Source organism: Fringilla coelebs (assembly GCF_963513975.1).
Source record: "Fringilla coelebs genome assembly, chromosome: 28".
NCBI lineage: Eukaryota > Metazoa > Chordata > Aves > Passeriformes > Fringillidae > Fringilla > Fringilla coelebs.
The window spans coordinates 3149423-3166427 of record NC_140054.1 but is presented as its reverse complement, the minus strand read 5'-3'; the positions used below and the strand labels follow the sequence as shown (position 1 = coordinate 3166427).

At 48.4% G+C, this 17005-nt stretch overlaps 1 protein-coding gene across 8 annotated transcripts; it reads right to left on the bottom strand.

The window, feature by feature from the left end:
* Window positions 1-74: 74 nt before the first annotated feature.
* On the bottom strand, window positions 75-16569 carry INPP5B (inositol polyphosphate-5-phosphatase B). 8 transcript variants are annotated; one of them, XM_084222567.1, is made up of 22 exons: window positions 16375-16569; window positions 15995-16074; window positions 15506-15603; window positions 15093-15122; window positions 14551-14661; window positions 11754-11847; window positions 10686-10856; window positions 9847-9948; window positions 9349-9463; window positions 8644-8760; window positions 8165-8352; window positions 7569-7680; window positions 7319-7428; window positions 6320-6455; window positions 5710-5820; window positions 4933-5095; window positions 4546-4781; window positions 4242-4355; window positions 3840-3924; window positions 3383-3510; window positions 2671-2782; window positions 75-505 (listed from the first exon to the last, which is right to left on the bottom strand). In XM_084222567.1, the coding sequence occupies exons 1-22, from the start codon at window positions 16429-16431 to the stop codon at window positions 381-383; spliced, it is 2595 nt and encodes an 864-aa protein (XP_084078693.1). In that variant the 5' UTR covers window positions 16432-16569; the 3' UTR covers window positions 75-380. The 8 variants fall into 8 exon arrangements, with proteins under 8 accessions (XP_084078693.1, XP_084078694.1, XP_084078695.1 ...); XM_084222568.1 differs by having other exon boundaries at window positions 11754-11844; XM_084222569.1 differs by having other exon boundaries at window positions 16018-16074; window positions 16375-16452.
* Between the last annotated feature and the right edge of the window lie 436 nt (window positions 16570-17005).

Genomic DNA, 17005 nt, shown 5'->3' with positions numbered 1-17005 from the left:
GGGAGGGCGGGCGGAGCGCAGCGCCCCCTGGCGGCCGCGCGCGCCTCACGGCCCTCAGCGACACCGGGCACAGGCCGCGGAAAGATCTTTTTATTTAAATAGTGGGGATTTAAAAACTCTCGTCGTTTTAACAAGTTAAATAAAATACAGTGTAAATATCAGCTCTCTTTTTTTTTTATCTCGTCTACATGCAGCTTATTGGGAAACTTTATGTACTTTACAGCGTAATCAGGTGTCAAACTGCCTGATCTCCGCCTCCGAAAGCCACAGATTGTATAAAACACCGCGATATCCACAAAAAAAGTGCCAGTATAATGTACAAAAAGAAAAAAATATTTTTTTTACAGTGATTCAGTGTCTACAAGTCAGATAAAACTGCGTCATGGCAAATCCGCTTCCCTGAGGAGGAACTGGTGGATGAACTGCTGCGCTTTCCTCTTCTCCGCCATGTCGGGCGTGGGGTGGCCGGGAGGAGGCCGCAGCAACAAACCCCCGAACACGCTGGCTGTGGGGAAAGCACACAGGGTCAAAAATGCCTCTTTTACCACTGGCTTCTTGCAAATACTCAAATTAATATTATACGTTTTGTGTTAGGCGGTAACGCTGTGTTAACTCTCTTAAGTAGCGTGTTACGGACCGTAATGCCAGCTCATACGGCCCCCAAGTAATGCGAGGCAAAATACTTCATTGTCTCTAAACTGCTATCAAAAAGGTGCATCATTGTTTGCCTTATTAGCACGGCATGCACCTTATCACCAAGTGAGACCTCATTTTGTCCATCTCAAGAGAGGAGGCCACACTCAGACTTCCCCCAGAGCAGACATTGCAGTTAGTACCTGCACTGATGATGCAGACCAGAAACCCCCAGACAGCAGGTTTGGATGTTCGTAACTCTTTGTTTCTGTTGTCTCATATTGTCCTAAATCCTAATTGTCTATGTGAAAAACGCCAATCGCTTGTTTTTAAGATTTTAAAGGCTTAATAGTAATGAAATGGTTATAAATATAGTAATACAATTAGAGTAATAATAATTTGGGCAATTTTAATTAGGACAATATGGGACAATAAAAACAAAGGGTTATGGACAGTCTGGGTACCTTTTCTGGGCAGCACAAGCCCGAAAAAGGACCCACATTAACAGACGATTAACCCTTAGAAGCAACAGCCTGTTGCATATTCATACACCTCATCCATGGTGCATCAATTCCATTCAAACACAGGATTCTGGCTGGGCAGTGTCAGCTTCTTCCTCTGAGTCCTGACAGCACCTTCGAGGTGGGAAGAAGTTCATTTCTTCTGATAATGAGGCAATAAATTCTCTTTCTCTGATAGATTGAGGTGTCCTGTGGCTGCTAGCTCACTGCAAGTCCTTTCTTTTAAAAAAGTATCCTACATAGCATAGTTTCTATTTTAACATTTTGTTATAACCTAAAACTATATTTAACCCCCTACTTAAGAGAAATAATACAGCATTATTTTCTAACACAACACATATAATATTAATTTTGATATTTGCGAAAAGCCAATCATAAAATCCGCATTTTTCACATCTAAATTATTATTACAATAATTATATTACTATTTTATAACCATTTTACTACTATTAAGCTCTTAAAATTTTAAAAACAAGTGATTGGCATTTTTCACACTGGATGTCCTGCCCTCACTGTGTGTCCGTGTGGCTTTCCCTTTACACAGGTCCTGTTTTAATTACAAAAGTTACCTTTTAACTACAAAACCTATTAAAATGTTAATACAGCACTACTAATCAATACAACACGATTCATATAGTAAATATCTGCCATATAATATGCACTTTTCACATGGGGATTATCAGCTTTATCCTTGCTCCCAAGCCAGGCTCTCTTCCCAGTGTGAAAAATGTGTATTTTATGATTGGCTTTTCACAAATATTCAAATGAATATTATCTGTGTTGTGTTAGAAAGTAGTGTTGTATTAATTCTCTTAAGTAGCGTGTTAAATATAGTTTGAGGTGATAACAAAATGTTAAAATAGAACTATGCTATGTAAGATACTTTTTTAAAGGACTCACAGCGAGCTAGCAGCCACAGAACACCTGAATCTTTCAGAGAAAAAGAATTTATTGCTCCATTATCAGAAGAAACGAACTTCTTCCCACCTTGCTCAGCCCTGAAGACGCCGTCAGGATTCAGAGGAAGAAGCTGACACTGCCCAGACAGAATCCTGTGTGTGAATGGAATTGATGCATCATGGATGAGGTGTATGAATATGCAACAGGCTGTTGCTTTTAAGGGTTCATCCTCTGTTAATGTGGCTCCTTTTTTGGCTTATTTTGCCCAGAAGAAGGTACCCGGACATCTGTAACTCTTTGTTTCTATTGTCTCATATTTTCCTAATCCAAATTGTCCAAAAATTTTATTACTCTAATTATGTTGCTATTTTTAAAACCATTTTATTATCATTAAACTTTTAAAATTTTAAAAACAAGTGATTGGTGCTTTTCACACCTCACATCTCTGGGTGGCTTTCCCAGATTCCTGCTTTTTTGTCTATTTGCTTATAATATTTGCTTATTTTGACTATTTGCTTATAATAAAAAGTTCAAAGCACTACAAACCACCACTGCACTCAGGCATGAAGTGTTTTGTGCAGCCCCTCTGAAGAGAGGATTATTTTGCAGGCCTTACCAAGAATATTTGCATCCAAATGGTTTTTCCCTGAGTTCTTCAGCAGCTCTCGTAGAAATGCCATCAGATACTCAAACACATTTCTGTGGAACACTGGCAGCTCAGAGATAATCTGAGGAGGGGAAAAAAAAAATCACATTTTTATGGAACACTGGCAGGTCAGAGATAATCTGAGGAGGGAAAACCACCAACATTTATACTGCAGACACAGCAACGCCTTCCAGCTGCACCTGCCCCCAAAACCCCCCCGTCTGCAGGTGCCAACAGCTCTTTATACCCTAAAATCACCAGTTCCAGATCATTTCTATTAAGAGAGGATTAAGTTACTGAGAGCAAAACCGGGTGACTGGTGTCACCAGAGGCCACTTTGCCTGCCCTCCCTTTGGAACTGGTGTCAGCAGAGGCCACTTTGCCTGCCCTCCTTCAGGGACTGGTGTCACCAGAGGCCACTTTGCCTGCCCTCCCCATGGCATTGGTGTCACCAGAGGCCACTTTGCCTGCCCTCCCTTTGGAACTGGTGTCACCAGAGGCCACTTTGCCTGCCCTCCCTTTGGAACTGGTGTCACCAGAGGCCACTTTGCCTGCCCTCCCCATGGCATTGGTGTCACCAGAGGCCACTTTGCCTGCCCACCCTCTGAACTGGTGTCACCAGAAGCCACTTTGCCTGCCCTCCCTCTGCAGTGGAGCTGGTCCCTGGGGCAGCCAGCAGTACCTGGCAGCTCAGGCCATAGTTGCTGGCACTCTCCAGACAGGAGCTGTAGAGCCTGCAGCAGATGACAGGCTCAGGGAGGCTCTCCAGGAACAGCAGCAGGGCCTCTGCCACTGAGTGGTTGCTGCCCACTGATCCAGTGGTTAAGGAAGAGCAGCACAACCTAGGCTGGTCCTATTTCTGCTGAAACATGATGAACTTTGGGTTAGGTGTCCCAGAACTCTGCCCACAGCTCACAGCTTTGGGTTGATCCCCTGGCCTCCACACGAGCTGTCGCTGTTAGCAGCTGGGCACATGTGTCAGTCATTGACATTGCCAGCACACAGCAGAGGATGACAGAGAGCCACGAGGAAATGCAGAGCTCAGGGAGCCCAGGAGGAGAGACAGCAGCTTAAAAACCTCTCTCAGTTTTGGCACTCTGGCATGGTGAGCCTTCCTGGACATCAGTCTAAAAGGATACAGAAAGTATCGTACATTCCTTTGTCCAAACAGTCTCGGATTTGCTCAAATTCAGATCTGAGGCCTGGCTGCTGAAACAGGTCCTCCTGCAAAGAAAGCCCTGTATCAATCCAAGGAAAATAGAAGAATTGTGGGTAAATACAGCAATGTCTTTATAATCTGCCTGGAAAGTCTCTCCAGATTGGTGGTTACCACCCAAGTCTGCTTGATACCTGGACACTGCTGACCCCTGGACACACAGACACGATCACTAGCACCAAACAGTACAACCTGGGGCATCAGGACCACTTATTTCCCATTGCCTTTGGCCAAACACACCCAGCTCGTGGTGATTGCTATGACCAGTATCTTCTTCAAAACTTAACCCAATGCAAACATCTCACTTTGTGTTTCCAGTGCCAACCTGCTGGGAAGCGTTGCGATTCAAGTGATCCACCATCATCCACAGCTCTTTTGGGATGTCCATAGGCCTTTCATCTTGGGCAGGATCATCACTCATGTCTACTGGCATCAGGGTCTGAGGGAGGGCAGCGTGGGCAGGAGGGAGACAAACAAAAGGTAGCTAGCCAAGTTCTTATTCAACTCGGCAAAAATACTTCACAAAGCTTATACCTGAGAATTGAGACTTCTTAATAAAAACAGACAGGCCTTAGCATCTAGTTTTAATGCTCTTGTGTGTTTGGAAGGGAATCTTGTCTTTAACTCACAAGTCTCCGAATGGATTCTGCTGACATGTCCTGGATTGGTTCCCTCATGTAACACAGTGTATGGATGGGAGACCCAAAGCAACTTGGCAAATAGTTGCCTGTTACGGATAGAAAATAATCCTTTCCTCTGACAAGATGCAAGACTAAGATATCTTCAAGTTTTTCTTCTCCAGAGTTTAGGCGAGTAGCTGTTGATTTATTAACAAACACCTCCAGCTCAACTGTGATCTCAGCATCTGCCAGAAGATGATAAAAAACCCAGACTCAGTTACAACCAGTCGGAAACCAACAGCCTGCAAAGAGGCACAGCACTCTCAGAAGTGCAGAGGGAACTAAGCCAGAAGGGGACAACATCAGCTCATGAACATGAGACAAGGAGGAGCTCACCTGAGAGCAAGAAGCCCTTACTGGGATTAGCAATCAGCCACTCCTTGCAGTAGGTGTTCTCATCTGGTTTGCTGATAAATTCAAACTGGCAGGGCACTTGGCCATTGCGGATTGTAAACCTCTCTACCTGCAGCTTCATGTATTTAACATCCTTAAAATGGATCTAGAAACAAATGTCAGTCAACATCATCAGCCAATTCCACCTTGCTTGAGCAGCAATTCCTGTTCTGTGGTTTAATTATTAAGCAGCAAGACAAGCAGATTAACCCCTTGCTCCCACCCCCATCTCCTCCAGGACTGCAAAGGATCACACGTGCATACTCTGAATGCCAAAGTCCTCTCCATCAGGGGACCCTTTAAAACAAATGCTGCCCTCAAATAACTACAATAAAATTGAGAATGAGATAGCTGTGGCCTCGAAAGTCTCCTGGGCTTATCTTTATAGTCCCAACACACAAAGCAAATGCTGGTTTTGTGACCTTCTCCAGACCCTTGTGATTTAATATTTTATGTTTGAAAGCACAAGTCAGAGCAAGGGTCACAAACCACGTTTTTACTTTCTCTCTTCCCACCTCACACCTTGTGTTTCAGCCCTGGACTGTGAATGGAATTCACCAGCATCTAAATAGGAACAAAGATTCCTGGGGCTTGCGAACAGAGAGCAACTGGGAGTCAAAATATTCTACTTTTTGGAACCAGACCCAAGGGTCTAGGATCTGCTGGGGTCTAGGGCTGCTCAGTTCCCTCAGGGAGTGCTGGCACATGACCATGCCCTACCTCTCTGCGGGACAGTGTCACCGAGGGAATGTTGGCATTCTCCAGCTTATCCAGGGAGCGCACTATTTCCTCAAAGGCTTTGCGGTACAGCTCTTCATTCACAACCTTCACCTGAAAAGGACACACACTGCACCAGCCAGCACTGATGTGCCTCTGCAGGACAGCTGGAACACAGCTGCAAACATGGGAAGTCATTTGATTTTAGCAGCACACTAGAGTGTACAACACAGGGAATGGGCAGAGCTGTTTGGAGCACGAATCTCCAAGATCTTCTCATGATCCAACAGTAAAGGACCTTGCCATAACTAACAAGAGTCACTCAATCACTACTGGATCAACCATTTTTTTCCCCTCAGAAAAAAAAAGGAGTTTGAGAAGACACTAAAGTGTCCCCAAAGAACACTGACAGATATTCAGGCCTTGTCCAGCTTAACTGCAGTATCATTTACACAACCCTTGCTTAGCGTGGCCAACAATCCCATCTCCATATCTGATCCAGCCCACCTTTCAAGCCATTGTTCTCTGCAGATGCCATAAGAGCAGGAGAGAGAAATCAGCACCCAGGGAATGAGGTCAGCAGAGTTACTTCACCCAGAACTGACATACTTACCCCAATATCAAACACAGAGCTCACTGGCTTGTGGTCACTGAGCTTCAGAGCCATGTGGCTGCGATAGCTCAGCTGGGCAATGTTCTGCCCTTTCCAGAGTATCCGATCACACCAGGCTGGAACACGACACTTCTCACTACAACAGAGGGGAAAATCACCATTTCCTGGCACAGTGCAGATGCAGCAACAACACAGGGCAGAACTCTGCTCACCCTGAGATCAGCCTTTCCTCCCATGGCCTGGAGCTCATTCTCTATCAAAGTGGTATTTTTAACAGTTTCTTCACATAGATATAAAACATTGGAGTGTCTACTATAAGGTATTTCTAAAGCTCATGCTTTACTTCCTACTTCTTCAAAGGTGCAAGATACAATTAACACACAAAGCAATACTCAGGTATTTTTGACCATGAGAGCCATGAAAAACAAAAACTCAGGCTCTACATTTAAAATTTGCATTTATTGTTTTCACTGACAGCTGCACAGATTTAATTTCTGCACTTGCAGCTGAAGTTCCTGGTTTGCTAAGAGGAGCTGCTCTGTGTAGAGCATTACAAGAAGGATGGTTCTCACAGGTTTTTGAAGAGCATCAACCCTGGCTGGTCTCACCTGAGCAAGTACAGGAGACAGCAGCAAAAATGAAATCCTAAAAATTTTGCTTGAGGAAAAAAAACAACAAACTAGAGAAGAAGAATTAAACTAGGCTAAAAGGATTCGTTAACTTTGTTAATGAATCACCTCTAAGAGGAAACCTAACAGGATTTTTACTGGGAATAAAATATTAGGAGTATCTGACAAATAGCTATGGGAGAAAAACAAGGTAAATAGATGTAAACAGGAGATGAATTTTGGAGCAAAGGGAGAGAACCAGAAATAATCTCACAACTGTTCCTATTTAAACTGTTCCTATTAGACCTGCAATATTTTTTAGCCTTGTTTTTATTTCCCTCAGTGATAACATCAGCCATTTGTAACATCACATCTGAGACAATCACTGTACCTTGTGTCCCAGTCATCACAGCCAGCATCATACTTATATGTTGGCTGGAAAGAGATCTCTCCTTCTGTGAAGCCTTCAAAGGCTGCATTTGCCTTCATTTGCCTCTTCAGCTACAAAAAGAAGAAAAGATGAAAACTTTAATTTTAGATAATGTCAAGCACAATTTCCATATGGAGTAAAGGGGAGACGATGAGCACAGAAAAGGCCAAGGAGCTGTGTGGTTTGCACCAAGCACCCTCAGCACCAGTACCTGGTCATACTGGCAAAGCTCTGGAAATGCTTTCTCCTCTACAAGCTGCTTCACTTTTGCCACATCCAGCTCCTCCAGACGGTAGTTGAGGTCCCCCAGCCACAGGATCACACTGAAAGAGAACACACACCACAATGTGCAGAGGCCTGGAGCTGCCCCAGAGCACAGCCAGCCATGGACAGCAGCTCCACTCTGCAGCTCCAGGACTCTCCCCATCACAACATCCCTGCTCACATCAGGAATAACACTGGAAACTTCACAGAAAAGCTGTCTTTTCTATTTTTGCTGTTATTAATCACTGTTCTGCATGTTTGTCACTATCCCTTCGTGACTGGTGCTGTTATTGCTCCACAGTGACTGAATCCCACAGCTGGGGAAGTCAGTGCTTATTCCTGCCCCATCCCCACTCCAGGCTTGAGAATAAAGCGAGGCTTGGGAGATCATAAGGTGACAAGTGACCTGTCCAAACTAGGTAAAGCTTTTCTGGCCCCTCCAGCTGACATTTATGGCACTGGGCCCTCTCCTGACCCCTCAGCACATTCCCAGAGTGCTCCCTTGCACATGCCATGACTCCCCCAGCCAGATGGGAAGCATACTCGTGCTTGCCAATAGTGAGAGGGGGCAGATTTGGATCCGACTGGCAGAACTGCATCCGAGAGCAGATGTCCTTGAAGTCCTGGTTCCTCCGCTCGTATTCCTCCGTGTGAGCTGCCAGGTGAGAGTTCACAATGCACACGCTGGTGTTGTGGAATTTAAACCTGATGGCAACGCCGCCTTTGTTACCCTGAAAGAGAAAGACATTGGTCAGAAGCTTCTACACTGCAGATGAGTTACTAGCAGTGGACAAGCCAGAAGATTTTGAGACAGAGTGTTTAATTCCAGAGGGAGGAATAGGCTGAAAATCCTAATTTGTGATTACTGCTTTGAACATTGGTGCACAGCTGGCATTTCCTTCTCACAGTGCCCTGAGCTGGCATGGGGATAGGACTATCTGCTTCTAGAGGCAGCCCTTAGCTGGAGGAATAACTACTGCATCCAAATCTCACCCCTTCTCATGCACATTTGCCATTCTTACCATCCTCCCCATGATTCCAGTCCCCACAGTCTCAACTTCCACCTCAGAGATGTTCAGAGCGAGTTCTGCCTTCACATACAACAGGAGCATGATCCCCACCAGCCGCACAAGTTTCACCTGAAAAACAAACCCAGTCCATTCAATGCTGCAATGGAAGAGGTTTGCTGAGAGAAGGCACATCCATCCACAACATGGGTCACCAAAAAGAAAGTTTCAGGACCATCCAGTGCACCAGCAGGGCTCACAGTGCACAGGCCCCAGCAGCACAGCCCAGGAAGGAGCTGGGAGCAACATCAGTGAAGAAAAGTTGAAGCCCAAAGCAAGAGCTACAGCACAGACACAGGCTCATGGAAGGAGATTCCCTTCAACAGCAGAGACAAGAGATAAAGCAGACCTATGGAGCAGGAGCTAAACCAAAAGCAGTATTCCTACCAAAATACCTTCACAATTCATTCCACCATACACTGTAGACAGGCATGGAAGTAGGTACAGAACTTCCTAATCTCCTTCCCCAAGACAGCAGGAGCTCCCTTTAAGTGGGGAAGCCTGGCTCTGTCTCCCATCCTGCCCCTGCACAGAAACACCACCTACAGAACCTGCACAGCCTCTGAAGACACGGCCACTGAGAACAGGAGAAAGCAAAGGGAAAAGAGAGCCAAGTGGGAAATGATTCCACACTCACACCTCCCCAAAAGCCACATTTACCTTGGCATATTTGGCATCTGGGTGAAGACTATCAGTTACAGCTTTAAACCATTCTTCTTCTTTCGGTGTGTCATTGAAAAAGAAGGCTTCTTTAGTCAGATCAAGCTCCTGGAAACTGTGTTAGAGGAAGGAACCCATGGATGCATGCACTTCTTTATAGCTCTCCAACCCCTTCTCTGGCAAAGAACTAAATCACTTATACTCACTAAATTTATAACTGAAAACTCAAATTCAGTTATGCTGATTGCAGATGTATGTCAATTGTAAAGCTCAATTACTGGCATTATTACATCAAATGGCATTAAGGATTTTGTAACACTGGGAGGCCAAACCCTACCAGACCAACAACCCTTACAGGCTGTGGACACACCCACCCTGGAGCTGTGCATGCACTACACCAGTGCCAACATTCCTGTGGTGTCCTGGCTGAACTCCTCTGGGTGACAGATCCACCTGCACAGCCCAGGTGAGTGAGGGTGGCCAGGGACAGACACTCACCCCACACAGTAAATGTCTGGAGGCTCAGCATCACACCTCAGCCAAGGCTGGAGGCTCTCTGTGGGTGACTGCCCATTCACGTTGTATGTCCCCACAAAAACCCTGCAAAGACAGAGACAGGACCCCAGAGCTGCAAACTGGGAGAGCAAACTTCCTGCAGAGCCCAGGAAACAGCCCTGCTATTAACCAGTTTGTTTATTAACCATATTATGTTTATTAACCATAAATAATGTTCTATATAACTAACATGTTGCCAGGGAAAATGAAGAAAGGTGACAAAGTTTAAATCCCTAAAATTATCTAACTAGAGCTGCACCTTTACAGATGGACATGCTGTTATACACAAAGTGTTAAAGAAGTAACGGAAATAAGGCTGCAGCTGTGCAGTAGCAGCTTGAAATGATAAATTCACAGAATAAGATGCATTAAATGATTCAAACACAATAAAGTTTTGGTCCTAATTATATATTTCACTCAAGCTCTTTCTTATGAGCTTATTGGAACAACTACATGGACAAGTAGTGGACAGAAATGGAGAGGGAGAAGGTTGGAGTGCACAGAGCTGATGCATTTCCAGACACTGTCTAAAAAAAGTGATTTCAAAAGGGGCATTTCCTCCACAAGAGCCATGAGGCAAATCTTGACAGAGACATGAATGAAATTCTGCTCTGCTCATGCCTAAACGTGGAAAGAAAACTGTTCTGGAAGGTATGGATCATACTTTTCTACAGAATTTCCTGTTTGTGGGGACACAGGATGAAATAACAGACGAGTTATTCTGACAGTCTATGCTAAGTTACAGCCCACAAAATTAATTAATTCTAAGGAATGATCATTACCTGTAGTTCTGGATGTGTGTGTAGGAGTCCTGCATTTGTAAAAGCTGAGATTTAACAATAGTATCTCTGAGTCCAAACTTGGGCTCTGATAAGATTGAGGCTTTGTTTGAGGCCATGACACGGGAGGCCCGAACCTGCTCCGTTCTCACTTCAGGCTTGACTTTGTTTTGTCTGCAAATGAAAGCAAAACCACAGGTGAGGCCCAGGCTATCCCCACACCCTAATTAGCATATTTCTGCCACTGAGGCCTTAATTCACATTTTTCTGTGTGTTCACTAAAGACAGGTAACACTTGGGATAAGCCAAGATGACTGAAAAGAGCATTTCTCAACAGGGTTGAGATCTCCAGACAAAACCAGTTTAACTAACTAAAATAACAAATGGTTTTCACCATCCTGGTGCAGCCTGTTGATGCAGAGCAGGCCTTACTCACACCTGGACAATGACACAAAACCTGTACATCTCCCTTGTTTACTGGAGCAAGGAGAGGCAAATCTCATCTCCCTCTGCCTCAGCCAGAGAATGAAGAACTGTGTTTGTTTATAAAACCTTCTGGTGGAAATCTTCCAATTCTGCCCAGAGTGGGTGGAGGTAGAGGTAGTTTTATTTTGTGTCTCCTGGCTCTGCAAACTCCTTTTGCAAAGGAATAATGCCACAGCTTGGGAATTCCCACCAGCAATGGGATGGTATAAATTTAAGCCAGCATACCAGTGCCAAGGACAGCACACGGACAGACTCAGAATGATTTGCATCAGGGTCCACAAAGTCCTGGGAACTGGAAAATGAAACTGTAGCATTTTAAGAGTGTATCTATGAGACACAGTGGCTCTAAGCCAAAGCTCTCTGAATTCAAAATAAACAATGCTAGCAGGTCCTGTCCCACTAAACATCCAAAATATGCCCAAACAGGGAGGACTGTAGGGAGAGGGAGTGGAATGAAATTTCCACTAATGTTTTGACAGCATGCTTATGCTGAACTTTTTTTTCTCTTAACTAGAACTTGCAGATTTTCATCTCAAAAAGTTGCCAGCTTCTATTCTAGAGCCCCCCCCAACTCTGTTCACTGACCTGGGAGAGCTTCTGTCAGTGCTGTCGTGGCTGCAGCTCTGACTGACTGCAGCTTTTTTCCCATTTTGTTTGACACCTTCAGAGCCAACCACTTCTAGAGGAGAAAAAAAAAAAAAACAACCAACAAAAAGTTTCACTTTAAACACAAAGTGTTCTTCCATTTATCAACATGCTTATGTAAACACTGGCAAAAATCTGTGGGCAGAAAATCATTTAGATTTGTGTGGAAAAACAAAGTACCCCACAGTCTCTCTTTCAGCTATGTGACAGATTTAGCTTACTCTGACCCAAGTGTTGTGTGATGAAGCAGCTTCCCCTGCAGAGGAAGGAATGACAGAAGCCACAGAGAGCAGCACTGTCCTCTGTGGCAGCACTTGCTGCTGGCTCTCCTTTACAGCTAAACTGAAGCAGGACTTAGCAGCACAAAATCCAGGGTTTTACCCCAGGAATCTGAAATATTTATGTTAATAGCAGATTTTTCCTTTCTGAAGCAAGACAGGAAATACAAAGAAAGGAGGGGAAAGGAGAAACAAACAAACCCCACAGGACCATTTAAAGGGTTTCTGCCTATCTGCCAATAGCCAGCAAGGCACAGGTGTAAAGACACCTCAAGGGCCATAAAGAGTCACACCAGGGACCCACTGAACCTCAGCAGAAACATCTGCCTCAAAGCAGACTGCACATTCCTAAAACAGTAACAGGGCTGCTACCACACAAATCGAACTAACCACACAAGTGACACTGAACACGTCACACTACCTTAGCAAAATCTGACCAGTCTTTCAGCATTTTGTTTCAGTTACAATATTCTGCTCCTACAAGTTGCAAAATAACAGTTAAAAAAGAGGATTCTGGGGGAGGTCTCTGTGTTTAAGATGCAAAAACAGCAATCTTAAAATCATGCTCCTTAGCACACAAATCTAATGGTGATGTAGAAATTGTTAAGACTCTTGGGTTCTAGGCATTCAGCTGAGCTCTCCAGTGAACACAACCCAGAAAAAATAAGATGTTATTGCTGTCACAGAACATTCTGCAGAACACGAGCACAAAACAGAAATAGAACTTGCAGTACTTCACCCAGGCCCTCGGGATACAAACCAGATGACAAGAAGTGGCCAAACTCTCAGCCTGGATAACCTCTTCTGCCCAAGAGCCTTCTGAGAATAGACTGTGTAAGAGGATTTATCAGAGCTTGGATGCAGAAGAGCACATGACTGAAACCTCACTGCAGATCACACAGCTCAAGTCAAGCAGAACTGAGCAGGAGCACACAGAGATGCACTGGGAAGGGTGGGCCCAAGGACACAGCAGTTTCTCCATGGGTGTTGAGAGCTCAGTTACTGCTCTTTGGACCTCTGCAAGCTCTCCCACTAACAACCATGCAACATCCCTCGAGAGTGAGTGACAGGAACCAACCTGAACCTTCACCTCAATGGACAATGGTTCCTTTTGTGCCAAGAAAAGAGCAGATTCCCAGGCTTTACGACCTACATGGGTCCATGCCACTCACCACTGTGCAGAAGGCAAGATTGCAGAACGGAAAGATGTGTGACCCTGCTGCTGTCACAACTCCTACCTGATCCAAAGATCAGAATTACACATCACACCTTGCATTCTGACCTCATGGGCAGAAATCAGCTTTAGGTTGTCTTAAGAAAGAGATTAGCTTTGGAAAAGGGCTGTTTCCTTAGACATGTTGATATCTAGCCACAGATTTCTGTAGTAGAGGGATCTATATGGTAGCACTCTGAAGTGGAATAATGACCTTGTTCAATAATTGAACTGAGCACTGAAATACAGAGCAGCATGCAGAGATTACAGCAGGTCTCCATTGCACAGGATTTGCAGTTAAATGAGATCCAAGCAGTAATAAAGGCATTAATGTTAAAAATGTGCAGTGATATTACAGAACAGCAGGAAAATGTATCATATCTCCTGGATAAACAGGATTCATGCTTAGCATCCAAAGAGGAGAATTCTATTAGCCTTCATGCAACCAGAGCAGTCCAGCCTAAACGCAGCAGGGTCCAGCAAAACGCCAACATTCAGGTTTAGAACCCCACACTGACTTCCAGGAATTGCTTAACTCTGAATCTTCTCACACGTGAGCTCTGCAAAGCGGGAAACCACCGAGCACGGCAGCGGCGGAGCCAGCGGAGGAGGCGCCGGAAGAGCGCGGCCCGCCCGGCGGAGCCGACCCGGGCGCACGGGGCGGGCACCGGGCGGGCACCGGGCGGGCACCGGGCGGCGAAGCCAGCGGAGCCCCGGCTGTCCGCGCCCGGCAGCAGCTCAGCGCCCGCTGCCCGCGGCCCCGGAGCTGCCCCGCCGCCTCCCGGCCCCGGCCGCGCCACGGCTCCGGCAGCGCCGGGCGAGCGCTCAGCCCTGCCCCGGCCTCGCCTCCCCGGACAGACAGACAGACGGCCGGGCAGCGCGGCCCCCCCGCCCACCCCGGCGGGTCCCCGCGCTCACCTCGGCGGGGCCGCCCGCCCGCGGACATCGCCGCAGCTCGGCGCCACGGCCCCGGCCCGGCCCGGCCCCAGCGCCGCCCCAGCCCGCCCCGATCCGCCCCCGGCAGCGCCGCACCCGCGCCCGCTCGGCCTCGGGCCCGCGGAGCAGCCGCTGCCTCTGCCCCCCGGAACGCCGAGCATCGCCGGCGGGGTGCTGGCGGCGGGGAACGGCGAGCCACGGCAGTTCCAGCAGGGAGAAGCCGGCGCCGCTCCTCCACAGGCGGGAGGGACGGACAGACGCCGCAGCTGCACCGCCAGACCCGACACGAACGCAGGCAGGGAGCTCGTACCTGCGCTGCACCTGCTGACCTCCTGCAGGAAGGTGCGCGTGTGCGAGCCGAAGGGCAGCTGCACTGTCAGCCGATCGTCTGCTGAGCCGATCTGGACAGTCACGTCCGAGCCTGCGGACATCGGGAGAGAGAGCTCCGGTGGGTCGTGCTGACAAACCTGCACAGTCTGCGCTCTGCAACATCTCCCCGTGCCTTCTGACCATGCTCCTTCCCAAAGTTTTACATGAGAATGCCACTTAAAATATAAAAATCATAATTTATAAAATTTTTATTCTGCTTGTTCAGGGACAATAATTAATCTTCCAGCAGCAGCAGTTTAAAAGTATATGGAAAATTAGTTCCCTTGGTTGAATGGGGATGCTCATGGGGATGCAGGTAACAATGGCCAACAGCATGGCAACTGCCCCAGGAGCCACAGGGCACAACCCCTCCCCAGTCAGCTCCCCTGGGCCAAGAACCCCCCAGTCCTGCCCCAGTGCATGCAGCTGGCCCAGGCCCCGGAGCACCTGTGATGCAGGCACTAAAGAAACCACAGAACTCACCAATGACGTGAAGGTCACTGTCCAGTACAACTGCAAAAGTAAGACAAAGTTCAGTTGAAAGCTAAAGCAACAGATTTGCAGATCACACTGATGCTTCTCCAAACTCCAAACGTTCCCTGCAGGAACAGAGGCAGGCAGAACAAACCTGCTGGGCAGGGGCTGTGGCTGGGGCCTGGTGGGACAGAGGTACTCTGCTCCTCACAGGGCCCTGCCAGAAATGCCATGGGGTGCACACGTTTCACCAAAGATAACAAACTTGAAAAATGTGAAGGCAGAATAGATTGCAAATTTCAGGAAGCAGGAGAGCAGAATAGATTGCAAATTTCAGGAAGCAGGACGGCAGAATATGGACACCAAACCCCTTGATCCCATTCTTTGGAACTGGCCACTGAGCCACCACAGTGTGTCAGTACCTTCTTCCACTGCAAACTCATCTGTGATGGGGATCACTCTCTCCAGCCAGACGTCCTCAGCTGTGATGGCCATCCGCCGGTGAGTGTACACGTAGATCCTGCAGGCACAGGGCAGCACGGAGGCAAAGCCTCCTCAGTTCTCGCATGTCTGCAGACAGACAAGCACACACCCATCCCACCCAGCAGCACCTGCTAGCACAGCCTCATGCAAATCCCAAACCAACTCCTCAACCGAGTGCCCACCCACCTGCTCCCCCCATCACTTAAATAAGATGTTCACATCACCGGCAGAGCAGAGCAGAGCAGCTCATGGGGCTGGGGCTCCTCACTGACCACCCACAACATCAAGGCACCGTGCCTTCAAACTGCTGCCCTACTGGGAAAGCCCTTGGGATGGCAGGGGGATCTCAGGTGGCCCTGGAGGCTCCTGAGGGACCCGCAGATTTCTCTCGGCCGCTCTCCCTGCCCGCCCCGCGCTCCGGTACCCACGCGTGGTGCCCGCGGCACTCCACCAGGCCCAGCAGCCGGCTCTCCACGCTGTCCCCCGACGGCAGGAGGGCCTGCACCGCCTGCGGCCGCGGGTCAAGGAACCGTGCGACAGCGCCAGGAGCGGGGACGCGGCGGACGGAGCGAAGATCGGGGCGGGGGACCGGCGGGAGGGAGCGGGGACGGAGCGGAGGGAGAGGACGGGGAGAGCCCGGAGGGAGCGACGGGGACGGCGGGAGGGAGCAGCGGCAGCAAACGGGAGGCAGCGACGGGGACAGCCAGGAGCTGGGAGCGACGGGGACAGCCCGGAGCCGGGAGCGATGGAGACAGCCCGGAGCTGGGAGCGCGGCGGCACCGCCACACCGGGGCCGATCAAAGGATACGATCCGGCAGGTCGCCCCCGCCGCCAGGCTCTCCTGGATGGCCACCGACTGGTCCATGTCCGGCCCGGGGCCGGCAGCCCGAGGCTCTCCCGGCGGCTGCGCGCTCGGGGCGGCTGTCGCAAGGCGATGAGCGCGGCGGCCGCGGCTCCCCCCAGCGGGGCCGCCCCCGCTGCCGCTCCGTTATCGCTCCGGGAGCCGCCGGAAATAACGGGACGGGAAGCAGCGGTGGGAGCGGTCTGGCCCGGCAGGGACGGCGGCCGAGCGGGTACTGCGCGGCGGGATGCGGAGGACGGGGGAGGCACGGCACGGCACGGCCCGAACCCCGCGCCTCCGGCTGGCCCCTCCCGGAAGGAAAGGGGGACTGAGAGGGGGAACTTCTGGGGTCGGCAGACATGGGAAAGGATTATTTCCACGGAAAATCGCCTGATGCTCTTATTTTTAGTAGCCTCTTGAATTTTTTTTTTATGAATATCAAGACGACCCAGCACAAAGCCGTTATTCAACTCAATTAATGCGGAGTGTGGGAGTAAGTGCTGTGAAACATCACCAGAGCTTTTTGCACTGTCGAGACGGATGTAGCTCTTTCCACAGATGTAGGAGATGCAGGTCGAAAGACAGGGAAAACCCGAGT

Bases quoted from the DNA above. Each gene is read 5' to 3' on its own strand.
- INPP5B (XM_084222567.1), bottom strand. From the start codon at position 16,431: ATGGACCAGTCGGTGGCCATCCAGGAGAGCCTGGCGGCGGGGGCGACC. The intron at 15,123-15,505 runs GTACTGACACAC...TTACTTTTGCAG, and splicing joins TGAGTTTGCAGTGGAAGAAG to TTGTACTGGACAGTGACCTT. The intron at 8,761-9,348 runs GTAAATGTGGCT...TTTGTTTTTCAG, and splicing joins CAGATGCCAAATATGCCAAG to GTGAAACTTGTGCGGCTGGT.